Source organism: Dermacentor variabilis, chromosome 6 (assembly GCF_050947875.1).
Source record: "Dermacentor variabilis isolate Ectoservices chromosome 6, ASM5094787v1, whole genome shotgun sequence".
Classification (NCBI taxonomy): Eukaryota; Metazoa; Arthropoda; class Arachnida; order Ixodida; family Ixodidae; genus Dermacentor; species Dermacentor variabilis.
The window spans coordinates 108228702-108256011 of NC_134573.1; the positions used below are offsets into that span (position 1 = coordinate 108228702).

Here is a 27310-nt window from a genome sequence, read left to right on the forward strand (position 1 = left end):
TCCCCAAACCAACGCAAATAACAAAAAAAAAATAATGCGTGGCAGTGCAGTCATGTACAGGCACCAATGTTTGATGAAAGTATGACTACGGTAAATCCGTCAATAATACTTCTTTTTCTTTCCGCAAATGAAAGAAAAATTGTTCTCAAATCAAGAAATAGATTATGGGGTTTAATGCAGCAAAGCATAGTAAGGGCTATGATAGACGTCCTAGGGGCGTAGTCCGGATTAATTCTAGCCACCTGAGATTGCATCTGAATCTAAATACACGAGCGCCTCTGCGCTTCGCACCCCATGATAATGCGGCCGCTACAGCCGGGATCAAACCCGCAGGCTAAATCTATAACCCCTACATACTATGCTGGCTTACAAGTCAGAAGGCAAAAACGGCAAGCTCCTTCGTAAAGGGTATGCGTACACCAGTTAACTAATTAATTTTGCTTGACGGTCACTGGTGATAGGATATTCAGATTGCCTGTCGAATTCGCAGCACCTAGGACAGAGAAACACTTTGCCTCGTAACGTACCTTTAGGAGTCCTCTCGTCACGCTTTTGGAGACGCACCCGTAGTTGATCTTGGACTGCTTGGCGAGGTCTCCTATGCTCTGTATGAGAGGCGCCTGCAAGTGCTGGGCGATTATCTGTGACGCAAGGCTGGCAGTGTAGGACGAGATCAGGACCAATGCGAAAAGCCACCAGACGACGGCCATTATTCGTGTTGCGAGCGCCCTGAAATGTTACAAAAATAATTACGTTACTCAGAAAGCAGGCAAATATTTCTACCTGTTCTATTACAGACGCAAAAACTCTATAAAGTCATTCAGTGGTAGCATCACCTTTTCTGTTCTTATGCTTGTTCGTCTTAAGATTCAGCCATAAAAAAATAATAGTTTTGCCACAAACCAATGAAAGAACTGCCACGTAAGCGGAAATAAAAAAAATATTAAGTGTGCGTGTGTGTGTGTGTGCGTGTGTGTGTGTGCGCGTGTGTGTGTGTGCGTGTGTGTGCGTGCGTGTGTATGCGTGTGTGCGCAGTTCGAGTAGCCATCTTCTAATCCCTTGGGAACGAGGCAATCTCTGGCCATTCACACGCACACTAAAAAAAAAACCAGTTTTGTTCGGCATATTAATGCACCTTTAACGAAGCCTTTTTCGCCATTATCAAAAATGCGTTGAATCAGAAATTATTTTTTTTCGTACCGTCTATTCATGCGTAATCAGCCTGCACACATACTATCAGATGGGGCGGCGTCTTCGCGGTTTTGCTGACGTCGCGCGAAAGGCAGGCGCCCTCGACCAATCGTCAAGGGATGATTCCACAATTGCAATAGGAAATTTTGGAATAGCTTCACGCTATGGCGCCCATGCTTTGTGCTCCTTGCTCTAGATACTGGCCGCGTGAAAGTAAAACACTGAAAAAGAACGCTTTATAACCAAATCTGCGGCACTTATTATCTAATGTGGACAATAAAATATTTGCCGCCTTTCAAACGAGCATCTTGCGCAATCTCTCGGGAAATAACACTTTGTCATTATATTCGTAATCAATTGCTGTATTGTTAGTACTTTAATGTGTATTTCAACATAGAATTATTCTTGCTCAACTACCAGGGGTTCGATTAATTGCTTCTACAATGTTGATTTGTATTTTCCCACTGTTCTCACCTTCGTTGCTAATCGTATATATTGCATCATTATATATGTTACAACAGGAAGTCCCCGTGACAGTTTTTACTTAAGGACCTCCTTCTGTATTACATTCCCTTCGTAATTGTAATAACGTCTATTTATATTGATTGATTGATTGATTGATTGATTGATTGATTGATTGATTGATTGATTGATTGATTGATTGATTGAAATTGGACTCCTGATCAACGGACCTTATGCAGATCCCATGAGGTTTCGTTTAATGAGTGTGCACTGTATTTCTCTACAAGAGTTAATGCCTTCTCTCTAGAAACAGAAGATGTCGTGCAAGGTCTTTCTTACTCTGGTTAATAAAAAAATCCCGCAGCCGTAATTCTTGTTCGGGCAGTTGGTAAAACATAGCATAAGAGGAAGTTATTTTCATTGTTCAATTAAGAGTGTAGCTGGTAGACAAGGCATTGTCTGTATATACAGATATATGAAGTAACAGTATGTTGGCATGCACCTGTGTTATATAATGTGCTTTGTGGATGTTGCCTAGGGTATAATTTTCCGGGCGCCCGGTTGTGTATGGATGGCGTGACCATTTTTAATATTCATGCAATTAGAAAAGAAGAGTACCTAGTGAAGATAACACAAATCTAGTCGTTGGGCTCGATTATTCAGAGAAGCGGACACTGATTGCACGAAAAATACGAATCACATATTGGACTAATTGACAAAGAATAAATAATTAACCTTCAATTTAATTACATGACGGCACATATTGCAATTTTCTGATTGTAGCCGGTGAGATCATCTGGCTTATCCATTTGGGATAAATTTCTAGAATGATATCAGTTCGGAGATATGCGTCATCAAACTCGTCGTAAAATATTCACTGTTGGTCGACTTAATTTTTAACCAAACGCTCTTTTATGCACTGAGGCTCAAAAGTAACTACAACGCCGATGGATGACAGGGGAAATGCAGGAGGTGGAAATTCCAGACGATGAGCAAAACGAGAACAAGGTGAAAGCAGTAGCCGATGGCTTGACAACTGAACTTCTCCTTTTCAGGGCGACATGTGCTCTCCTCGGCACAGCATACATAGATACGGTTGTTTTAAAAAGAGAAGAGGGGGCTAAGGCGACATCAGAATTCGAGAGACCACCAGCTCTTTATAACAAAATATTCTAATGCCCTCCCAAACATAAGCAACATCCTTCGAATTATACCACCCAATGTTATCAAGTAACGACCGTCTGAGAAATGCTTTCCCGGATGTACCAAGGGCTACCTATCGCCGCAACAGAAACTTTAAAGACATGTTAGTGCATGCAAAAGTTAGCCAGCACTCCCGTAATAAATGCATGTTCTCACCCCCGGTGCAAAACCAGCAAGCACCTTCAAAGTGACGTTAACATTAAAAAAAAAGACACCGCAAATAGCTATACACACGGAGTGAAAACTAGCTTTACTTGCGCAAGTTCCGATGTAATTTATATGCTTGAACGCTATTTCTCTAAGAAACAATATATCGGTGAAACGGGACAACCAATGAACGTCGGGCTAAACGGACGTAGCACGGACACAGGTAAAAAGCTTCCGAGAGCAGTCGCCGAGCATTTCAACCAACCAGTTTATAACTTTGATCAAAGGCAGCTTTAGGATCTATTCCTTACGACAAATTTCTAACTGTAGGCGATAGCACATAGTTGCCTTGCATTATGTTGCATAGTTTATTTATTTATTTATTTATTTATTTATTTATTTATATATTTATTTATTTATTTATTTTTGTTGCTGGGTTCTGGGAGGCGCTGCGGAAGCCGAGGTTTGCGCACGTGCTCTTATCGGCTCCGCCGTGTTCAATGTACTGCAGCAGTTTTTCGATACCAATTGATCACTGAACTTTTATCATCGCCGTATCTGCCTACTCACCGTGACCACGTGGATCCCCTTTTTAGAGGTGGGCGCCCTCTTTTCATCATAACTGGAGGACTTTTCTGCCAGCGTCGAGCGGCTGCCAAGCTAAGCCTGCGTGCTCGCACCTACTACCGAGTCCAGGCGTTCGCGACAACTGCGGAGACGCACCACACGTTCCCGCATTTCACAGTTGAGCAGCCACCTGTGCCATTTCTATGCCAGTTTCGGTAGACGGAGAGGATGTCTCTCCTGAGTAACTTTAATCTCCTGGTTGGACCACGGCTGTTAATCGACGGAAAGTCAGAACAGTGACCGACGGCACGGACGAGGCGCCGAGCGCGAAGCCCGGCGTGACGACGTTGTCGCAGCCTCGTCGGTGGCTCACAAGGGTGAAAAAGCAGGTCACACCTGCATCAATACCGCCAGAAATTCCGAAGGATCATCTGTGGCTGATTGTGAGTCCACGCAATGGCCTCGACATGAGGTGTTAGCCAAATCAAGTTCGCTTTCACCCTGCCCAGGCCGGCGGGTCAGGGTGAGGAAGACAACGTCGAGGACGTAGTCTGTCCTAACGTCATGCAGAACATCGCAGTGGTGAGTGTCCCAGCGGTGAAAGAGGCCAGAGCGTATGCCAGGATATGCAGTATTGTTATGGACCGTGTGGAGTACGAAGTCAACGCATATATGGCTGCCCCGAACACGTGCAAGGGAGTCATGCGAGGGGTAGACCTCGACGTCGATCGAGTGAAACTTCAGGCGCTTATTGTTGATGCCAGGAACCCAACAGCGCATTAAGCAACGCGAATCAAGAACTCGACAATGGTGTGGTGATTATTTTGGACGGCCTCAAGGTTCCAAATCACGTTAGTTACGGCGCGACCATGTTTCGCTGCACACTATTCACAAGGCAGACAGATGTTTGCTACACTTTCGGTAAGGCAGGACATCGCGCTGATGTGTGCCCTACGCCAGATGACGTCATGTGCAGGGTATGAGGCAAGCAGTGCCCATCGGAGGAGCACGATTGCGAGCCGACCTGCAAGCTGTCCGGCGGCGCACACGTCACAGCAGACAGGAACTGCAATCCAGATCCTGTATGCGGTGCGTCACAGGAGAAAGAAGAGGCAAAAGCAAGACTCTAATCCGGATTTTCAGCGAGGCCGCGACATGAAAGAAGACTTCCCACCGCTGCACACGGTCAATCAAGGGGGTACCAGCATAAACCAGCGCGCAAGCTCCCGATCCACGGGGAGATCAGCCTCCATAGCGAGATCCCGCTCCAGGAATCCTGCGGTCCGCATCGCAGCGCAAGGGGTTGACCAAGGAATGTGGGCCACCAAGGTCAAACAAATGGCACAGTTACAGGTAAATGCGGGCACTGCTTCAGAGCATGTTAGCTTTCAGCTAGTTGGTCGAATCCAAAAGGGGTACGCTACTCTTAGAGGCATCGCTGAACAGCTCAGGGCTGAGATAGCAGAAATGAAAGGAGATAAGGTAGTAAAGGTTATCCCTCCATCGCGGCCGAACAGGCTCGCAGAGAATTTAGGGCAGTCCCCAACAGCTGAGGTTCCAATGGATACCCATTCTGAGGTTAGTTCGGCAAAGATAACGGCAACGACTGAGCAAATCGCGAACCAGGACCTGGATTTTCGGGTGCAAATCACGGAGTCGTTGGCAGACATTAAGGAGACGCTGAGGCAAATGGCGGAGGCAGTGGCCTCTCTTAACGCAAGGACTTCCAAGCTTGACGCCGAGGTAGGCAAGCTGTGAGCCAAGAAGGGCGTCAAGCCGCTTGTTGAGAGTACCACTACTTTCTCATGGGAGCCCCATGGTAGTACACAGGCTGAGTCAGCCGATATCTCCAATGATTACTGCGAGTAACGGTGCATTGAACTTCACGATCTGACAATGGCGCTCTTGGGGCTTCTCTCAAAAAAGGGCAGCGCTTCAGCAGTTTCTCAGATCGAGAGATTCGAGAGTGCAGATTATCTTATTGCAATAGGTAGTTGTGGATAGCGTTTCTCTGTCGGGTTATTTAGTATAGAAAGGGGCGGAGGGTAGGGGGCTAACTATGGGCAAGGTCGGCAACGCTCGGCCGACAGCATGCATTTGAGCCGTCATGCGATAAGAGCCGGATGCCCTGATCCCTACACCAGGCATAAAGCCCTGTCGTGGGTTCCCTCGCTGCAGACCCTCTTGTTCATCCATTGCACGCTTGAGAGCAGCACTATAACACTGCGCAAGCACCCCATCACGTTGTGCTTTTTCATATTTCGATGGCTTCCTTCGGAACGCGGACAAACGGGTCACGTGGATATAGCGTGCTGGAAATAATTTATTGAGAGGTGTCTCAAGGTGCTCTACAGCTTTTCGTATCACACTTGGGGTCTGCAGTCAATACGTAAAGAGTTTATTATTTAACATAACTAATCCTTTAGTTAAGGCGGAAATAAGAATTAGCCTGCCTAACTACGCCAGTGCCAACATTACGCATTCGGTTCCACAAGCGTCCGGGGTCCCTTTTATTTTTAAAACTTAAGGCGCAAGTTATGTTGGACAACATGTGCGTGTGCGTACAACATGTGCGTGTACATATATATATACTGCAGCAGAACTTATAGTTGGGCGAGTGCAGATGCTCAGCGCTGATAGCTGGGGTACATATGTTCTATATCTTGCCGAAAGTAAAATAGGTGTGAGTAAGCGCTTGTGTGTCCCCTTCACTGTGTCCTTTTCAATTGTGCGCACAAAAATATTTTACTATGCATATATATATATATATATATATATATATATATATATATATATATATATTCACACGTGCACTAGTTTATCTTTCTCGGGGCAGCACTTTTCTGCGGGTCATAATTGTTAAACATCGGAAGTTTCTCCAACGTTACCGATGGTTCTATCCTTTGTCACCGAACTTTGCGATATCAGAGTGTATGCGCGACGCGAACTGTGTAGTGCTTTCTGGAAGATGCGCATGCACCAGCGATTACGCTGGAACCTTCGCTGCCTCATGTATGAAAGCCGATGGGCTTGATCCGCAGATCATATTTCAACCTGGCCCATATGGTTGCACTGTGAGTGTAGCCTGCTTTTGTAAGTACATCTTTGCCCGTTAAAGAGTTAGTTTCGCGTTTAACAGTTTTAGTAGTGAGTTCTTCACCGCCACTATCTAAATATATATATATATATATATATATATATATATATATATATATTTAGAGTCATATCATGAGCAGCCAACGAACACTGACACCATGGACCATGGTGTCAGTGTTTGTTGGCTTCTCATGATACGACTACTAAAAATCGGGCCCCTCTCATCTGCAAAGAGTCCATCAAAGCCCTCAAGTGATATAACCTCAAGCCCTCGACAGCAACAAGTGTCCTCAAGGTCGCAGCAGGAGAACAGGAAGAACCAAGAAAAGCTGTTGGATGGTAGCACTGCAAATGAGATACCAAGTATGCTGATTCCCATGATGTTCGCCGCAATCAAGGCTATTCTCCACACCAGCCCATCGTTTAAGAACATCCCTCAGGTAGAGGCCGTCCTGGCTTTGGAACCGCTGGTGTCGTCTTCTTTCACGGCGAAAGCCGTTATTCTTCGCAGTAGCAACAATGGCTTCGCCAACAATCGTCTCACAAGCGGTGTCCACCAACGAACACTTCCGCACATGTACCATATTCGAGTGGAACGCTCGCGGCTTGCGCTCGAAGTTAGCAGACTTTAAGCATCTTGCGCGAGTGTACCGATTCCTTTTTATGGTCATTTCCGAGTCTTGCGTCAACGAGCAGTTTAGGATAAAGGGTTATTACTTTCATCATTCAAGGCGACAAAATGGAATTCGCCGACTGCTCATTGGATTTCGCAACGACATACCTGCCTCTGCGATTGACGTAGCACCACATACGAGAACAAATATATTTGCGCAACCACAGTGATTGCATCCAAAGTGTTTACCCTGATCGGCGTCTACTTGGAACCAGGATCACCTTTCGACGTGACAATATTGGAAAACTTGTTGACAAACACTCAGTCTCCACATATTATTTGTGGCGATTTCAACGCACATAACGATATCTGTGGCAGTTCACATAAACGTGCTCGGGGTGCTAAGCTGGTGAAGCTTCTTTCAAAATACAATATACAGCCCTTGAATGACGGCAGCATAACATGCCTGAAAAATCCAAAGACTGTTAGCTGCATTGACGTCACATTCGTATCAAGTGAAGTGGCCCCTATGTTCCGATAGTGTACAGATTTCGAGACTCGAGGTAGTGATCACTACCCGATCCTAATCTCTGCCCTTCATTTTCGGAAGTCCCAGAAAAGTGAAACTGAAGTCTGTAGACTGGGAAGCTTACACAGAAGCCGTAGACAAAGACAGCACAGCCTCGACTACGAATGCAGAATTAATACCGACAATAGCTCATTGCCTCAAATATAGTGCCCGCTGTGCCACTAAGCATTGTATTGTACCAACTAACGACAAGGAATTTGAAAGGTTATGTGCCATTCGAAGGCGTGCCGAAAGGAAGGCTCTACGTACTAAGAATATCGAAGACCTCTGAACTTGTCGAAGGGCACAAAGACATATACGACGTTACCTCACCACACTTGACCGAAAAAGGTGGAGGGACTTTTGTGGGACACTGGACATACGACAACCGCTGAGCAAAATCTGGCGAGTCGTCAGAGGCATTCGCAAAGAGCCGCAACAGCTTTATCCTTTTATCGCCCTCTCATTACATGAGCGCGCATCTCTGAAAGAGGTGGCAGAGCAGTACTGCAGGTTCCTTTACAAAGGGGCACAACCTTTGCGGCAAATTGCAAGTCGTCAGCCTAGTCCACCTCGAGTTACCTTTCCTGACTTAGAACTACCATTCACCATCGAAGAGCTCACGGCAGCAATCGACGACGTAAACAAGCGATGATCCCCTGGCCATGACGGTGTAAGTTATGAAGCGCTCGCAAATCTATGCCACACATCTCTAAATACTTCGTTTAGGGCAATACAACGGACACAAGAAAGGCGACAGGACAAGCGCTTTGTCCTGTCGCCTTTCTTGTGTCCGTTGTATTGCGCTGAATGAAGTATTTATGGATCCGCACCAACTAACCCGCCAACGCATTGTGCCACACATTTCGCCTACACCTTCTGGAGTACAACTCCTCATGGGATAACTGGGGAGGTTCCTGCGGAATGGAAGCTTGCGAAAGTTATTCCTATATTGAAGCCAGGGAAGCAGCCAACAAATTACGCCTCCTTCAGACCCATATCTCTGCTTAGCTGCGTAGGGAAGCTATGCGAAAAAGTGGTCTACAAACGACTAAATTGGTTCCTGGAAACTGCAAAAGTTTACCCGGAGGAAATGAATGGCTTCCGGCAAAACAGGTCCGCCATTGGTAATGTCATTGCTCTGGTACCATCAATTGAAGAGGAATTGGTCTCTGGAAACATACCTACTGCATTATTTTTAGACATTAGGAGAACATATGGTTCGGTCTTTCATAAAGCAATACTTGACGCTCTGGAAACCCTTGGTCTTGGAGGACGGCTTTACGCATGGATTGAAGACTATCTTCAAGGACGCCAACTTTTCATGTGTGCCCCGGATGACCCCACGGCGCTTTATGCCGTCGAGAAGGGAGTGCCACAAGGAGCTGTGTTAAGCCCGGTATTATTTTAGTCCTCATCCATCTGAGAAGAAACCTGCCCCGCGGCGTCAAAATCACACTGTATGCGGACGACATCTGCATTTGGAGTACAGCGCGTTCCCGCAGTACCACCCAACAACGTCTCCAAACAGCGCTAGCAAATACATCGGCCTACCTAAATCCAAGGGGTCTGAAATTGTCCCCCAACAAAAGCGTTGTCATGGCTTTCACGCGGAGGTGCATGGAAAAATACCCACCAGTGTTGGGTGGTCATGTCCTTCCGTACGTCAAGACGCAAAGGTTTCTTGGAGTGACGATCGATAGGAACCTCACATGGTCACCCCAAGTAAAAAACTGAGCGAGAAGATTTCTTCGGCGTCGCACGTATTCCGATTTTTAGCCGGATCACAGTGGGGCAGCAACTGTCGATCAACGGTGCTCCTCCATAAGGCCTACGTCGACGGAACGCTACGATATTACCTCCCGATCCTGCACAAAATATCTCCCACAAGCAAGAGAAAACTCGAGGCAGCACGAAACAACTGCATTCGCGTATGTCTTGGCCTTCCGAAGGGGTCGTCCCGCTCAGGGACTGTAGCAGAAGCTGGATGCCTGCCTGTGGAAGTGCTATGTTCGCAGGAGACACTTCGGATACACCTCCGCCACGTAATTCATACGGAGATTCACTTTTTAAAGGATATTTCTAGAACCTGTGCTACATCTAGCTTTGGGCAGGCCGTCGGAAGCACATCTATTTCGATTCCTGTTCAGGCGTCACAAATTATGCCACGAAACATTTCACCATGGACACTGTTTCCACTGAAAATCGTGCCATATATACCTGGAATCAGTGCGAAAAAGAAAATGCCTCAAGCAGCGACTTATCAGATAGCTTTGGAATATATGCACAAAGAATACGCAGCTGCAACGCACATTTTCACAGATGGCTCTACAACTCCACATCGTTCATCATGTGGACTTTTTGTTCCCTCTACAGGGCAACGATTCTCGTTTGGTCTTCAGCGAGCGACATTATCTACTTCAGCGGAGCTAATGGCATTAAGGAGGCCCTTGGGTATGTACTTCGACAGCAGCCGCCGAAGACATAGGTGATTTTCACAGATTCAAAAGCAGCCCTGCAAAGTATGTGGAAGAGGCACAGGCGTTGCGATAATCAACCTGCAGCATTTGACATTGCTTATCTTCACCACAGGCCTAAGATTGCTGGGCATTGCATAAAGTTCCAGTGGATACCTGGCCATGCCGGCATTTCGGGAAATGAAAGAGCGGATGAAGCTGCCAGAAATGGACACCAGTACCAAAAGTTCAAAAGAACGTTTTTTACAAAAGCCGACTCTGCAAACATGGCAAAAAATATGCCTATCAAGAAATAGACCGCATCCGGAATCTGCCGCTTCACCAAGATAACTTCCTGCGTTACATTGACCCAGAAATGAGACCGAAAATTCCACGACCGCTTCCTCGACACTTAGAGACGTTGTACCATCGTCTTCGACTGAATCTGGCATACACGAAAAATTATCTGTACCGCATAGGGCTTACCACTAACCCATACTGTGATAACTGTCGCAACTTAGAGACAATTGAGCACATATTACTAGAATGCCTCGCGTACCGCGACGGGAAACAACTTTTTGAGCAACAAATGAACATGATTTTCCTCGAACCGTCAACGTTACCGAGCATCTTAGGTACAATGCCCGGCCCTTCAAAACAGCGACGGGTTTTGGATTTATTTTTCAAATAGCTATCGGAAATTGGTCTAATAGGAAAGCTTTAAAAATTGCACGCTTCATATACAAAAGCCTAAATTTACCCGCCATGTCACTTGTATATATTAGTATCGGGTCCACTCGGACATTTCATGTTTATTTTATCCTCTTTTTCTCCCACTCTCTTCTGGAATCTTTTAATCCCAATCCCTATCCCTATACATATTAGCATGCCCGCGGTTATATACGCGACGGCAAAATTCTGTTTTAACACTACCCACCTGATTGGAGCCAAGAGTCTGCAGTATGTAATAAATAAATATGATACCCTACAGTGCTGTAAGCTCTGTGCCAAATTAAGCAACGCATGATATATTATTATTGACGTGATAAACGATACAGACAGGTTTAACAATGCGCCGCCGGCTACTCCTTGTTCCATGAAGATTTACTGCTTTTTCACGTATGGTTCCCTACACTGTGGTGCTCTCGTACACGTAAGAGGCCTTGAGGCCACCTGGTCATGTGCAGCGTATTGCATAACACGTAGCAACTCCAGTCCACTATGCATCGCGGTATTCCCTCTTGCTGCAATCGTGTCTGGAAACGGGATGTAAGAATAGCATCCACTCCATTTGAACCCGGTGAATCAGATTGTGCCTCTACCGGATGACGGCAGGTACGCAAATCATAATGCTTGGTCCTCGTAGTGGCGAACATTGTGTTACCCGAGAAAATCTCGAGATTCATACAACAACGTGGGTGCATATCCATATTATGCTTCTGCACGACTTGTTACAGTATTATTGCAACTTTAGTGTGGTTCATATTTGACTTTATTGTAGCCATGAAAATTTCCTCAATGAAATCACTACTGCATGGACACATACACGCCCACGTAGAAGAAATATTCGCTACAAGCCACTGCAGCCGTGTAAGAACTGCACCACTCTTAACAACATTCGACATAAGCCAAGACCGATATAAAGTAGTAAGAAACATTGATAGTCTTTTCAGGTTTAGCAAAGTTCCCGCTCCGACGGCCAAGATATTTGTTCCATTACGTACAAAATAAAACATTCTAGTGGTCTCTTTTGGTAATATGAGTCTTGTGGCGAATTGTACTCCACAATATTGCAACAAACATAAAAAGAGCCATGTGGTAATACTGGCGGCGTCGCACAACAATGTTGCACGAGCACAAAGCTCCCGATAATGAACAGAGAACTACCATCAGTTCCCTTGTGGGTTCTATCTTTCCTTTTGCTTTGATTACGAGAAGGAGATTACCCTGAGAAGCGCTGACTAGACCAATCCCCACTTTTGGAACAACTAATGTTCTGTTTATCAGCGTTATCTACTTTCTGCCGCAACTGCCCTCTCCATTGTGTGTGTATATATATATATATATATATATATATATATATATATATATATATATATATATATATATATATATATATATATTGTAGTGACTGCTTCAGTTTTAACGTAGTGTTATCTGCGATCCTGCGAAGAAAAAGAGAAAGGAAGCTATTTCTGACATCAGCGCTCTTTATTGGAAATTCTTTCTCCACTAGCTGTTGCGCTCGTAGTGCTCATTTATTTATTTATTTATTTATTTATTTATTTATTTATTTATTTATTTATTTACACAGCCTAAGGGCCCTGCAGGGCATTACATAGGGGGACGGGGAGCGAATAGGGGAGGGGAGCACTTCATCAATAACTACAAGAATGTATAAACATGTGCACCTGACAATCTATACTAGGATTCAAGTGTGCAAAAAAAAGCCACTTGAGCAATCATACATTGCACAACGCACTTAACAAGCTATATAAACACTTAAGCTTCCTAAAAGAATAAATGGAAAGCAAAAGGAAAATTGAGAAAACAAAGAAGCCAGTTGAAAAAATAAGCTACGTCTGTAATGAAATTGAACAAGGACAAAGCCTAACGATTGGTCAGGCACTTACTTTATGAACTTTATGAAATTTATGAACTTTATGCGACTTTCCAAATTGGTAAGGTATGCCCTTTGGATATACGATAACTCCGTTCGACTACAAGGACGATGACTACATTTTTTCGTAATAAATTCCATTCGTTACTTGAGAGCAAAGGGGTGAGTTTTGAAACCGATTGGTTCGCAGAAACGTAGTTTTTATCTTATTATGATCCGTCCGCTCAGAATCATAGTGAACATGTTGAATGTGGCTAGCAGCAAAGGGTGATTTGCTGTGATACAATGTGTGTAAGACTGATTAGTGGACATGTTTCTGCGCATTGCAAGTTACGGTATTTTAGCCTTTTTTTCACAGTAGACACACTGATATCGCGAGTAAGATGACGTGAGGGACCTTGCCGCCTTATATATATAGCTATATCAAAAAGGTTATTGAAAAAAAAGAAAGAAAAGTGCGGAAAGCGAGTGGGTGGAGCCCCTAGTCCAGGGCCCCCCTAGCTTGAGCGGTTCGCTGTGCCTGGTCGAGGAGCGCTAGTTGCATCTCCCGATCCTCGCTGGCGAGCCAAGTCCCCCACTGCTCCCTTCCGGAAAGTTTGCCGGTTATTATCGGTGTATTAGTTTTGGGTGGCCTGTTCTGGCAATCCCACGTAATGTGGCCGAGATTTGGCCGGCCTCCGCACCAAGGACAGCGAGCGCTGTACAGCGTTGGGTGAATGGCATGTCTCAAATGAAGGTTTGGAAATCTGTGCGTCTGTATTCGGCGCCAGTCATAATCGTCCCGCCTGGATAGATCAGGGTGTGGTGGACTGTACTTCCTTCGCTCGCGCCGTTGGTGCTCAAGGATGTCTCGCGGTAAGAAGGGTTTTTCGTCAAAGTGGTTGGCCGCTCGGTTGACAAAAGCACGAGTTGCGCCGTCCGCTCTCTCATTGCCCTCGAGTCCTGCGTTGCCCGGGCACGAGAAGATCGTGTGTTTCTGCGTTAGGTTGGATCCTAATAGGTGAGCGGTGCTGTGTGGTAGCCTCCCGGTGAGGAAGAGTCTACATGCGACTTGGGAATCTGTAAGAGTTATCGACGATTGTCCCAGAGCGTCCTTAGTTTTATTAGCTAGCGCGATGGCTGAAGCTTCTGCGGTATTCGCAGATGTAACTCTAGCCGTGGCGCAAGTCACAAGCCCTTCATCTGCGGCCGCTCCTACTACTGCGAGGGCGTACTTGTAAGCATCACATCGAGCGACATCTGTGTATACTGTATCCGGGTTTCCACCGAATTCCTGCATTAACTTTCGAGCTCGAGCACTTCTAGCAACCCGGTGGTATTTCGGACTCATGCTCTTAGGGATTGGGGCTACTACGATCCTTTCACGTACGACCTTGGGCAGAGATTCGAGTTGTTCTCCCGCATAGTGTGGACAAATAGGGTAACCTACGCGGCAAAGTAATTTTGCTGCCAGAGGAGGTTAAGCTAAGCCTCTCCTGTTGAGAAATAAGCGTCGCTGCCCGTAGCTCCTCGCAGTTATTGCGAATCCCGAGGGCCAGCAGATGTTCAGTAGAGGTTCCCTGTGGTAGGCCGAGAGCCGCTTTGTAAGACGTTATGATCAACGCATCTAGGGCCTTTAGTTCTGTTTTTGTGGGGTCCTGGAAAGGGAGGCTATATGTGAGACGACTTAGCACAAAAGCCTGAATGAGCCGGATCGTCTCTGTTTGCTTGAAACCCTTTCGGTGATAAGTTACTCTACGAATCATATGGGAAATCTGTTTCACCGTAGTCCTAAGAGTTTTAATGGTGTGGTCTACTCGTTTGTTGCTTTGCAGCCACAGTCCGAGGACTCGCATTTTCTGGACCTCCCTTATCTGGCTGTCTCCTGGAAAGAGGTTGACCGGCTCGTGAGTTTGACGGCCTCGACCTCGGATCTTGATAAATTCTGATTTATCGGGAGCGCAGCTCATGCCGCTGCTGCGAGCGAAGGTTGCGACAACGGTCGCTGCTTCTTGCAGTATTTGTTCTTTTTGTCCTAACGAGCCGCTGGTTGCACATAGGGTAATATCGTCTGCATATAACGCGTACCCCAGCCCGGGTATGACGTCGAGTGTTTTGGCTAAGCGTCTCATGTCGATATAGAAAAGAAGGGGGGAGAGTATCCCCCCTTGCGGTGTACCTCTATTGGGCATGGGAAAAGGGTCTGAGCGCGAAGTGCTGATGGCTATTGTCGCGATGCGAGAGGTCAGGAAAGAGTGGGCGTAGTCATAGATTCTTTGACCCCAACCGATTTCATTTAGCTAAGACAAGATAAGTTCATGTGAAATAGTGTCAAATGCGCTTTTCAAATCAAGAGCTAGGACGAGATGCTCTGCACCAACCATGGTGTTGCAAAGAACTTCTTCGCGAAGTAGCAGGAAAACATCTTGTGTCGACAAATTTTGGCGAAAGCCGAATATGTTTGTGGGAAATAGGTTGCGGTCTTCAATGTAAGACGTGACACGTGTGTCAATCACCTTCTCAAAGAATTTGCCAAGACAGGAGGTTAGTGATATCGGTCTGAGATTTTGTAGATTATGAGGTTTTCCTGCTTTCGGAATAAGCACGATTTTGGCTTCCTTCCACTGTTGTGGAACCACGCCCCTCTCCCATATCTGTTCATTAAAATACCGAGTAAGCTGTTCTAGGTGCTCGTCGCTCAGGTACCGGATCATAGCATTTGTAGGCTGATCTGGCCCTGTAGCAGTATTTCTCTTCGCAGCTTGCGCTGCCGCGAAGTGTTCTGCCTTAGTTATCGGGGATCTGACACCGCGTTTTCTTGCCCTTGGTATGGCAAGGCGCATGGGGGAGTGATTACTACACCTACGTACTTCTCTTTAAGCTTAGTGAGGAAGGCCTGATCTGTTCCTGAATATTCTCCGGCAAGTTTCTGAAGGTTGCGGTTATTGACCGTTTTGGTTTTTCCTGGTTCCATTATGCTGCGAAGTATCGCCCATGTCTTGGAGGTGTGTAACGTTTCACAAAGTGAGTCGCAAGAACTCGCCCAACTCACTGCCTCTAGCTTCTGTGCGTATAAGCGTTTGTCCTCGCGGATATTTCAGCAATTCTGTGGCGCAGTTTGCGATTAAGTCGCTGTTTTTTCCATCGTTTAGTCAGCCCCCTTCTGGCTTCTCACATATGTAGTAGGTGGTTGTCAACTACCGGCGTTTCCGCTGTGAGCGCTAGCCGCTTGGATGTTGCTTTATGAGCGTCTCGTATGTACGTTTCCCACTCTTCAGCGTTCTCAGGTGATATCTCCGGCATGGGGATTTTGCGATAATTTACCAAGTTCTTGATTATCACCTGGTCACAGGGTCGCCGAATTTTCGGGGAGCCTACCGACGCGCTGATGATGAAATGGTCACTGCCTAGATTCTCTCCTAAATTTGCCCAGAATACCTCGACGACATTATTTGTGAATGTGAGATCTGGAAAAGTGTCTGCACTGACGCTGTTACCTAATCTCGTCAGATTTTGACGGAGAATGTTGAGTTGGAGATCATATGCTTCGGCCGCTCGCTCGAGCTCCCAGCCTTTGGGGTGCCTGTTCGGTAACCCCAGCTGGTGTGAGGGGCATTGAAGTCCCCAAGAAGCAATAGTCTAACCTGGGTGCCGGAGTGACGCATGACGTACCGAATGAGGGCCTCAAAATCGGCCCTCCTTTCTTTAGGTGGGCTATACACGTTCGTGGGGTTAGATGCTACAGCTAGAATAGAACTGGCAGAACTTTTGAAGTTAATCAACAGGCGTAAGACAGCTGACATAAGGAAGTATAGTATGGATAGAATTGAACATGCTCTCAGGAACGGAGGAAGCCTAAAAACAGTGAAGAAGAAACTAGGAATTGGCAAGAATCAGATGTGTGCGTTAAGAGACAAAGCCGGCAATATCACTACTAATATGGATGAGATAGTTCAAGTGGCTGAGGATTTCTATAGAGATTTATACAGTACCAGTGGCACCCTCGACGATAATGGAAGAGCGATTAGTCCAGAGGAATTCGAAATCCCAAAGGTAACGCCGGAAGAAGTAAAGAAAACCTTGGGAGATATGCAAAGGGGGAAGGCAGCTGGGGAGGATCAGGTAACAACAGATTTGTTGAAGGATGGTGGACAGATTGTTCTAGAGAAACTGGTCACCCTGTATACTCGATGCCTCATGACCTCGAGCGTGCCGGAATCTTGCAAGAACACTAACATAATCCAAATCCATAAGAAAGGGGACGCCAAAGACTTGAAAAATTATAGACAGATCAGCTTACTGTCCGTTGCCTACAAACTATTTACTAAGGTAATCGCAAATAGAATCAGGAACACCTTAGACTTCAGCCAAGCAACGGAGCAGGCAGGATTCCGTAAAGGCTACTCAACAATAGATCATATTCACACTATCAATCAGGTGATAGAGAAATGTGCGGAATATAACCAACCCTTATATATAGCTTTCATTGATTACGAGAAAGCGTTTGATTCTGTTGAAACCTCAGCAGTCATAGAGGCATTACGGAATCAGGGTGTAGACGAGCCGTATGTAAAAATACTGAAAGATATCTATAGCGGCTCCACAGCCACCGTAGTCCTCCATAAAGCAAGCAACAAAATCCCAATAAAGAAAGGCGTCAGGCAGGGAGATACGATATCTCCAATGCTATTCACAGCGTGCTTACGGGAGGTATTCAGAGACCTGGATAGGGAGGAATTGGGGATAAAAGTTAATGGAGAATACCTTAGTAACTTGCGATTCGCTGATGATATTGCCTTGCTTAGTAACTCAGGGGACCAATTGCAATGCATGCTCACTGACCTGGAGAGGCAAAGCAGAAGAGTGGGTCTAAAAATTTATCTGCAGAAAACTAAAGGAATGCTTAACAGTCTCGGAAGAGAACAGCAATTTACAATAGGCCGCGAGGCACTGGAAGTAGTAAGGGAATACATCTACTTAGGGCAGGTAGTGACGGCGGATCCGGATCATGAGACGGAAATAATCAGAAGAATAAGGATGGGCTGGGGTGCGTTTGGCAGGCATTCTCAGATCATGAACAGCAGGTTGCCATTATCCCTCAAGAGAAAAGTATATAATAGCTGAGTCTTACCAGTACTCACCTACGCGGCAGAACCCTGGAGGCTTACGAAAAGGGTTCTACTCAAATTGAGGACGACGCGACAAGCAATGGAAAGAAGAATGATAGGTTGTTGCGTTTCGCCTGCGACACGTGGTTTTGCCGGCGCGACTGCGGCGGGCCGGCAGACATTTTGGCCCGATCGTCGTCGCCGCAACGCTCCCCGCCAGGTGTTTCCAGGCGCGACTGCGGCGATGCGACCGCAAAGGATCACCCTCTCCTTCCAGTCATTGTGCCCGACCGGCAGCGCTACGACAGTGTGCGTCACCATTAGCCCATTGTACATTCACGTGCTCGTCTATTGAGGGGTTCCTTCTTGCCCTCAACTGCGAGAGTATAAAAACAGCTGCCCCCGGACGCCAAAAGGAGGGCTCCGATTTCTTCTGTTGAGTAAAGTGCTCTCCCGTCTCTCTACTTCGGTCAACCTGACCGCCAACTCTTTGCGATGTTAAAATAAACAAGTTGTTTTGTTGTTACCAGTCGACTCTTGCTTTGCCGGGACCTTCGGATGCTTCCAGTTGTACCCCAGGCCGCCAGGCCAACGCTACCCTTGGGGCTTGCGACCCAGGTACAACCACAGGCGTCAGCGCCGAGTTCCCAACCGATCGCGCCAGCGGTGCGATCCAAATATCTGGTTGGCAGCGGTGAGATCGCCTCCGACTTCAAACAACTGTCTGCCAGCGGTGAGATCGCGACAACGGAGGCCAGCAGCGAAGAGATGCAGTTGACTGTATGCTGAGCAGCTCAACGACGATCCGTGAGCAGTGCAACGAGCCCTGTGTGACGACTGGTTGCCTGCAGCGGAACGACTGCGCGGAATTCCTGCCTGCGAGGTTTGGTGAGTGCGGGACTTTCTTCTTCTGAGCTTTGCCAGGCTTTTGTTAGTGTTAGAAACAGAGCTGGTAATTGTGGTTGTCGTTGCTGCCGGGTTAGTTTGCGGCAAGACAATAGTAAGCAGTAGAGAAAGCAGCATTCAGAGCAGCCATGGATTTGAAGTCGTTGCGCAAACCGAAATTGTTGGAGCTTGCAAGAGAGTTGGGTCTGGATGTCTCGGACAAACTCAGAAAACCAGAACTGCTAAAGGCTATTCTTGAGTTAGAGGCTGAGGATGACGAGCTGTCGGAATGCCTTGAGACTATTGAGGAGAGGTCAAAAAGACAGGAGCGCGAACTTAAAGAGCAAAAAGAGAAACAGGAGCGCGAACTTAAAGAGCAAAAAGAGAAACAGGAGCGCGAACTTAAAGAGCAAAAAGAGAAACAGGAGCGCGAACTTAAAGAGCAGAAAGAAAAAGAAGAGCGTGACCGTCAACACGCTTTGGAAATGAAGCGTCTTGAGGTAGAGATGGAACGCGCTCGTAATGGAAGTCAGGCACACGGTGCAGGAGAACGCGTATTGTTCAAAATGACTGACCTGATGCGGCCGTTTAAGCTTGGAGAGGACATTGGTTTGTTCCTGGTTAACTTTGAGCGAACGTGCGAGAAGCAGGGGTTCTCTCGGGAAACGTGGCCACAGCGCTTGCTCACTTTGTTACCCGGCGAGGCGGCCGACGTAGTCGCTCGCTTGGACAGAGAGGAGGCAGAGGATTTCGACACAGTGAAATCGAGTCTTCTAAAAAAGTACCGGCTGTCTGCGGAGGCGTTCCGTCGGAAGTTTCGGGAAAATGAGAAAGGCAGAAGTGAGTCATATACAGAGTTTGCGTATAGGCTTATGTCAAACATGCAGGAGCGGCTCAAAGAAGAGAAAGCGTTCGGTGACCACGATAAAGTTCTGCAGTGTTTCGGGCTAGAACAGTTTTATAGTCGGTTACCGGAGAACGTGCGATACTGGGTCTTGGATAGGCCAGACGTTTGTACGGTGGCTAAAGCCGCTGAGCTAGCCGAGGAGTTTGTGACGCGTCGGGCTCGCGGAGCTAAGGACGGTCAAAAGGGTGAATTTGGCTCGAAGTTTGAGAGGCCGAAGTTCACACCCATGAGATTAAAGGGGGACACGCGTAGTGAGGATGCGAGTGAAAGCAGTCCGACCAAACGTAAAGAGACGGCGGCAGCCAAACGCAGAAAGCGGTTCGAGATGAGGCGAGCGCGCTTGTGTTATACGTGCCAGAAGCCGGGTCACTTTTCGGCGCAGTGTCCGGAAACAACACCAAAAGTTGTGTTTTTTTCAATAGGCAGCACTGACGAGAACATGAAGCTTCTCGAGCCTTACATGCGAGACCTCCTCGTGAACGGGAAAGAGTGCCGAGTGCTTCGCGATTCCGCAGCTACGATGGATGTAGTTCACCCGTCTTACGTAGAACCCCATATGTTCACGGGCGAGTGGGCGTGGATCAAGCAAGCCGTGGAAGCTCATAGCGTGTGTCTGCCAGTAGCAAAGGTGCTTATTGAAGGACCTTTCGGAGCGCTTGAGACGGAGGCGGCAGTGTCATCTATGCTGCCACCCCAGTACCCGTACCTATTTTCAAACAGGTCCGATCACCTCCTGCGCGAGAAGGGGCTTTTGTTTGGTAAAGCTAGTGTTCAGGCCTTAACCAGGTCGAAGGTTCGGGAGCTCGCTGCAAAGGCGGTAGTTGCGGGGCCGACGTTATCAAACAACAAAAAAGGGTCAGAGGCGCAGCAAGCTGATATTCAGAGCACGCCCGAACTGAATCAAATTGAGTCTGTAGGGTTGAAGGCGCCAGATACTGGAGAGGAAATGCCCGACACGGGAAAGTTAGAAGAGCTATCTACTGATTTGCTCATCGCGCCTACGTCAGACGGACTTGATAGGTTGCTAAAAGTCAGCCGGTCGGCTTTGATAGCCGAGCAAAAAAAGGATGGCAGCCTGGAAAACGTGCGCTGCAATGTCAAAGAAGGTATCGCCAGGAAAACTGCGCGTTTTGTGGAAAGAGGTGGAGTCCTGTACCGGAAGTATCTAGACCGCAGAGGAGTGGAGTTCGATCAGCTGATCGTGCCTCAATGCTATCGTCAAGATCTGTTGCGCTTGTCACACGGGGGTTCGTGGTCCGGACACCTAGGAGTTAAGAAAACTAAGGACCGTCTCTTGCAAGAGTACTATTGGCCAGGGTGTTTGCGGGACGCAGACCATTTCGTGAGGACATGTGACACTTGTCAGCGGGTGGGCAAACCAGGGGACAAATCAAGGGCGCCGTTGAAATTGGTACCTATCATAACGGAGCCTTTTAGACGGCTCGTTATTGATACAGTGGGACCTCTGCCGGTAACAGCCACGGGGTACAGACACATTTTGACTGTGATCTGCCCAGCGACAAAGTTCCCTGAAGCAGTGCCGCTTAAAGAACTCAGCTCAGTTGAGATAGTTAATGCACTACTGTCCATATTTGCGCGAGTTGGTTTTCCTGCGGAAATCCAATCAGATCAGGGCACAGTGTTTACTAGCGCTTTGACGACAACTTTTCTCGAAAGGTGTGGGGTAAAGCTGCTACACAGCTCAGTGTACCACCCACAGTCGAATTCCGTTGAGAAGCTCCACTCCGTCATGAAGCGCGTGTTGAGAGCGTTGTGTTTTGAACATCGAACTGACTGGGAGCTGTGTCTGCCTGGGGTGATGTTTGCTTTAAGGACCGCGCCGCATGCAGCTACGGGGTTTTCGCCAGCTGAACTGGTGTACGGTCGCTCGCTTCGGTCTCCGCTTCGCATGCTTCGAGAATCATGGGAAGGCAGGGGCGACGACCCAGTCGTGGTGGAGTACGTACTTAAGCTCCTCGAACGCTTAAGAAGGGCACAGGAGTTGTCAGGTGAAGCAATGACAAAGGCCCAGCAGAGGGCCAAGGTTTATTATGATCGGACAGCCAGGGCCCGTCGTTTTGAGGTGGGCGATGAGGTCATGATATTGCGCACATCGCTAAACAACAAACTAGACGTGCAGTGGGAGGGCCCAGCACGAATTGTTCAGAAACTGTCGGACGTTAACTACGTGGTAAGTCTGCCAGGAAAGCGGAAAGCACAGCAAGTTTACCACTGTAATCTGCTCAAACCTTATAGACAAAGGGAAGCAGTGGTGTGCATGATGGTAAACGTTCCTGAAGAGCTTCCGGTCGAGCTTCCGGGACTAGGCTCAGTGACGATCAGGGAAGACACCGGTCAAGTCATTAGTGACCTTATCAGTAAAGCACCGCTGTCGCCCGAGCAGAAAACCGAGCTACACCAGCTATTACAAGAGTTTCAAGGTCTGTTCTCTGAGAGGCCTGGTAGGACTTCTGTACTTACTCATGATATAGAACTTACCTCCCCAGAGCCAGTACGATCCAAGGCGTATCGGGTGTCACCCCGCCAGAGCGATATTATGGAGGCTGAGGTAAAGAAAATGCTACAGCTCGGTGTTATTGAGGCAGGTGAGAGTGATTATACCTCCCCTTTAATTTTAGTTGAGGTACCGGGCAAGGAACCTCGTCCTTGCGTCGACTACCGCAGGCTTAATTCCATCACTAAGGATCAAATTTATCCGATTCCTAACATCGAGGAGCGCCTTGAGAAAGTTAGTAGCGCTCAGTTTATTTCCACCCTAGATCTTGTCAGGGGTTATTGGCAGGTTCCACTTACAGAAGAGGCTAGTAGGTATGCGGCGTTCATTTCACCAATGGGAACATTCCGTCCTAAAGTGTTGAGTTTTGGTTTGAAGAACGCGCCATACTGTTTTTCAAGCCTCATGGATAAAGTGTTGCGGGGACAGCAAGAATTCGCTTTACCGTATCTAGACGACGTAGCGATATTCTCCGCATCCTGGTCTGAGCATATGACACACTTGCGGGCAGTGCTAACCCGCCTGCGCGAAGCGGGCTTGACAGTAAAGGCTCCTAAGTGCCAGTTAGCACAGGCCGAGGTTGTCTACCTCGGTCACGTGATTGGTCAGGGTCGTCGCCGCCCCTCTGAAATAAATGTGGCCGCTGTGCGAGACTTTCCGCAACCGCGCACAAAGACCGATATTCGGTCGTTCTTAGGTGTCGCCGGCTACTATCAGAGGTACATCCCTAGGTACTCTGATATCGCGGCTCCCCTGACGGATGCTCTAAGAAAGACAGAGCCTCAAACAGTCGTCTGGGACGAGACAAAGGAAAGAGCTTTTAGCGCCCTAAAGAGTGCCCTAACAAACCAGCCTGTGCTACGATCGCCAGACTATACAAAAGGGTTCGTTGTTCAGTGCGATGCTAGTGAGCGAGGCATGGGCGTTGTACTGTGCCAACGGGAAAAGGGAGAAGTAGAACACCCCGTCCTGTATGCTAGTCGTAAGCTGACCAGTCGTGAGCAGGCGTATAGCGCCACCGAGAAAGAGTGTGCATGTCTCGTGTGGGCCGTTCAGAAATTGTCATGCTATCTAGCCGGCTCGAGGTTTATCATTGAGACGGATCACTGCCCTCTCCAATGGCTGCAGACCATCTCTCCCAAAAATGGCCGCCTCCTGCGCTGGAGCCTCGCTTTACAACAATATTCCTTTGAGGTGCGTTACAAAAAGGGGAGTCTCAACGGTAACGCCGATGGCTTAAGTCGAAGCCCCTAACGTAGGAATCAGCCTCAAAATTGTTGGTTACTGATGTTTTTCTTCCTGAGGCAGGATTTTTTTTAACATATTGCTTTTGTTTAGTGTTTCAAAGTGATGATATGCTTTCTAGTGCAATTTTCCAATTTGTGGACGCGTTCTGAGTGATGCTAGGCTACTGTAAGGAACTAGGCAGTGGTATAAAAAGGGGGAAGAGCCTGGCAGGGCTTAGTGAGGGTTGTGCCGTGCTTGCTGACTGAGCGGTTGAGTTTCAGCGTAGTTCTAACGCTTGCCGGGAACGAGAACAAAAATGTGAACTCTCCCGAAGTCACTTTGCAGTGTCCCGTGCGAACCTGAACGAGAGAACGAGGCCTTCTCTGTGCGCTGCGCTCAAGAAACGTCGAGGGACGCCCGACTTCGGTTATGAGCATCATCGAGCGACATCCCTCCGGACAGCGGATGCAGTCCCCTGTCCATCGGGATCTCCTTCCCCCGGCGGGGCGGTCTGTTGCGTTTCGCCTGCGACACGTGGTTTTGCCGGCGCGACTGCGGCGGGGCGGCAGACATTTTGGCCTGATCGTCGTCGCCGCAACGCTCCCCGCCAGGTGTTTCCAGGCGCGACTGCGGCGATGCGACCGCAAAGGATCACCCTCTCCTTCCAGTCATTGTGCCCGACCGGCAGCGCTACGACAGTGTGCGTCACCATTAGCCCATTGTACATTCACGTGCTCGTCTATTGAGGGGTTCCTTCTTGCCCTCAACTGCGAGAGTATAAAAACAGCTGCCCCCGGACGCCAAAAGGAGGGCTCCGATTTCTTCTGTTGAGTAAAGTGCTCTCCCGTCTCTCTACTTCGGTCAACCTGACCGCCAACTCTTTGCGATGTTAAAATAAACAAGTTGTTTTGTTGTTACCAGTCGACTCTTGCTTTGCCGGGACCTTCGGATGCTTCCAGTTGTACCCCAGGCCGCCAGGCCAACGCTACCCTTGGGGCTTGCGACCCAGGTACAACCACGGGCGTCAGCGCCGAGTTCCCAACCGATCGCGCCAGCGGTGCGATCAAAACAAGGTGTAACGTTAAGGGATAAGAAAAGAGCAGATTGGGTGAGGGAACAAACGCGAGTTAATGACATCTTAGTTGAAATCAAGAAAAAGAAATGGACATGGGCAGGACATGTAATGAGGAGGGAAGATAACCGATGGTCATTAAGGGTTACGGACTGGATCCCAAGGGAAGGGAAGCGTAGCAGGGGGCGGCAGAAAGTTAGGTGGGCGGATGAGATTAAGAAGTTTGCAGGCATGGCATGGCCACAATTAGTACATGACCGGGGTTGTTGGAGAAGTATGGGAGAAGCCCTTGCCCTGCAGTGGGCGTAACCAGGCTGATGATGATGATGATGATGATGACACGTTCGTGATTATGGTTTTTCCTTGCTACGCTTCTGAGGTCATATTGTTATGATTTGGTGGTTGATGCTGCTAGTCGCCAGATAATCTATACTGGTTGCTATGTCCTTGAGCACCATCGTCGCGACCTTAGGGTAGTCTGGGTGGGATATCGTGCAGTAGCCAGTCAATCTGACCGGCTTGTTACCGATCTCTTGCAAACAAATAACATCAGGTTTGACTGGCACCGTGTTAATGTATTGCTGTAGAGCTGCCGCCCGTTTGTGGAAGGTGCGGCAGTTCCATTGCCAAATTTCGAGATATTCGTGATGTGCTCGAGTTGTACTCGCCATGAATAGTGCTTTCGCTGTCCGAGGTTGGTATGGGTCGCAGACGGCGGTTAGATTGAGCACTGGGGCTAATGCTGGCTCGCTTACGAACCGCCCTCTTTACACTGGCCACGGATTCATCGACTTAAGTTTTTAGACTTTGAAATTCTGCGTACATCTGCTGCTGAAAATTTTGCATTGCTTGTAATTGATTCACAACTTGTTGTAGTGTGACCTCCATGGAATTCGGCGTCGTTATAACCTCGAGAGGCGTGCCTGCTGCTTTAGTATGCGCTGTGTGGTGCGGTTCGGTGCAGCAACTATCTTTGAGGGAGGGCAACTCTCGCTTAATTTCTGCCAAGCTCCCACGGAGAAGCTTCTTTTCCTTAATGATCTTCTGATATTCGGGATTTTCTGTTACAGGAGCAGTAGGAGGAACGACTCGTGTACAGCTTACCGTGTTATCTTGTGGCGCTTCCCTGGTCACACTGCCGAGAACCCCCGATTTAGGCAACTTTGGGGATTGGTAATGAGGTGGGTTTTTGGCATTGGAGTTCTTTCGGGTCCGCGATCTTGACCTGGACTGACGGCGAGACCCTGATACCTCCGGCGAAGAGTCCGATGCGGATTCTCCATCTTCAGAACTGAAACAACGTAGGCGTTGAGGTGGCTTCTTTGAGCTGTCCTTCCGGGTAGTCCGTTGAACGCCAGTCCTCGGCGTTCTTTTGCTTTGGGGTTTGAGACGTTTCTTACAGCTTCGGTCACCTGTCATGTGACCCTCCCTTGTTTCGTGCTGATTCCACACATGTGGGTGAGGTTATCGTGGTGAGGATGCCAAATAACCACTGCGTACTCGTAATGGCCTTATTAAAGAGATATACTTGAAGAGCCTGGTTTCAGTATTTGCAAGGTAGGCAAGTCTGAGGAGACTGTGTTTATTCGGTGGTCTACCACTGATGTGTTTCAAGATGCGTAGGCAATTCAAATCAGAGCTAAGAAAAACGTCCAGGTATTCAAAGGAGCCAGCGAAATCGATTTCGACATTTATATTATGGCGGTTAGATAAATTGGTGAGGATATTTGGAAATGTAACATGCCTCGGCTTGCTGGCTTTTCTTCTTCCATTTCTTTCTTCTTACGTTCTTTCCATATGCCAAGCACGGCACCGCTGCTGAAGTTTAGATATATCTGATTGCCAGCTAGTTACATCACGCTGGCTATTTATCTTCCTGTGGATTACGCGCTCGTCGGTTTACAAGCGGAGACGAGAAGCGATATTAGTTGCTTGATACCTATTATAAATTAGGCACCATAAGGGGCCTAAAACTAATCCTAGACGCACTCCGGATATGACTTCCGTGGTTCTGAAAACTAAGTGGTATATTTCACCTGAATGGCGTTCGGTTCATGACGAACTGTTCGATCCATCGCCTGATGTCATCAAGCTGAAGGTTGCGTATCGTTATTTGTAGGTGGTCCTGAGGCATGCGAAATAAGTCTTTCGAAATGCCGATAAATTTCGCATCAGTAGAAATAGACTTGCGAGGTGCGAGATCATTATCCGTGACGACCTCAAACAGCCGAGACTGACATGATCGGTGACACCGAAAGCAGTATTGATTTTCAAGAAGCAAGTTATTTTAATTAGGTAGGTCCGTATGTAGGTGTGTATAATGTACGCTTATAGTTTAGAGCATTTTGACGTGAGCCAGATGTGCCTATAATTATTAGGATTACAGTAATCAGCTGATCTAAACATAGTAATTGCTACGACAAACTTTTCCAGAACAGATCTAGCATGTAAGGAGTGTTCGACGCATAACGATAGTATAAAGGCAGACTGAGTGCAAGTTAACTTCAAAAGTTTAGAACTGATAGCAACGAGGTCAGGGCTAGTCTCCAAGGGTAACCTTTCGATGGCATTCTCGAAAACATTTTGGGAAATAGCAATGCCGGACGCGGGGCAATTCATAGCCAACACAGGAGTAGCCTGTGAGTCGTCACATGACAGCTCCGGTGTGAATACCTCGGCAAAGTGACTGTTCAG

General features: G+C 47.6%; 1 protein-coding gene across 1 annotated transcript in view; it reads right to left on the reverse strand.

The window, feature by feature from the left end:
• The window catches only part of LOC142585003 (glutamate receptor ionotropic, kainate 3-like), a 248816-nt gene that overhangs the window by 43433 nt on the left and 178073 nt on the right, over window positions 1-27310 (reverse strand). Inside the window, exons 10-11 of the mRNA XM_075695424.1 lie at window positions 5466-5474; window positions 528-729 (exon numbers count right to left, since the gene is read on the reverse strand). Coding sequence (XP_075551539.1) covers window positions 528-729; window positions 5466-5474 — 211 coding nt within the window. The remainder of the gene's footprint in view (window positions 1-527; window positions 730-5465; window positions 5475-27310) is intronic.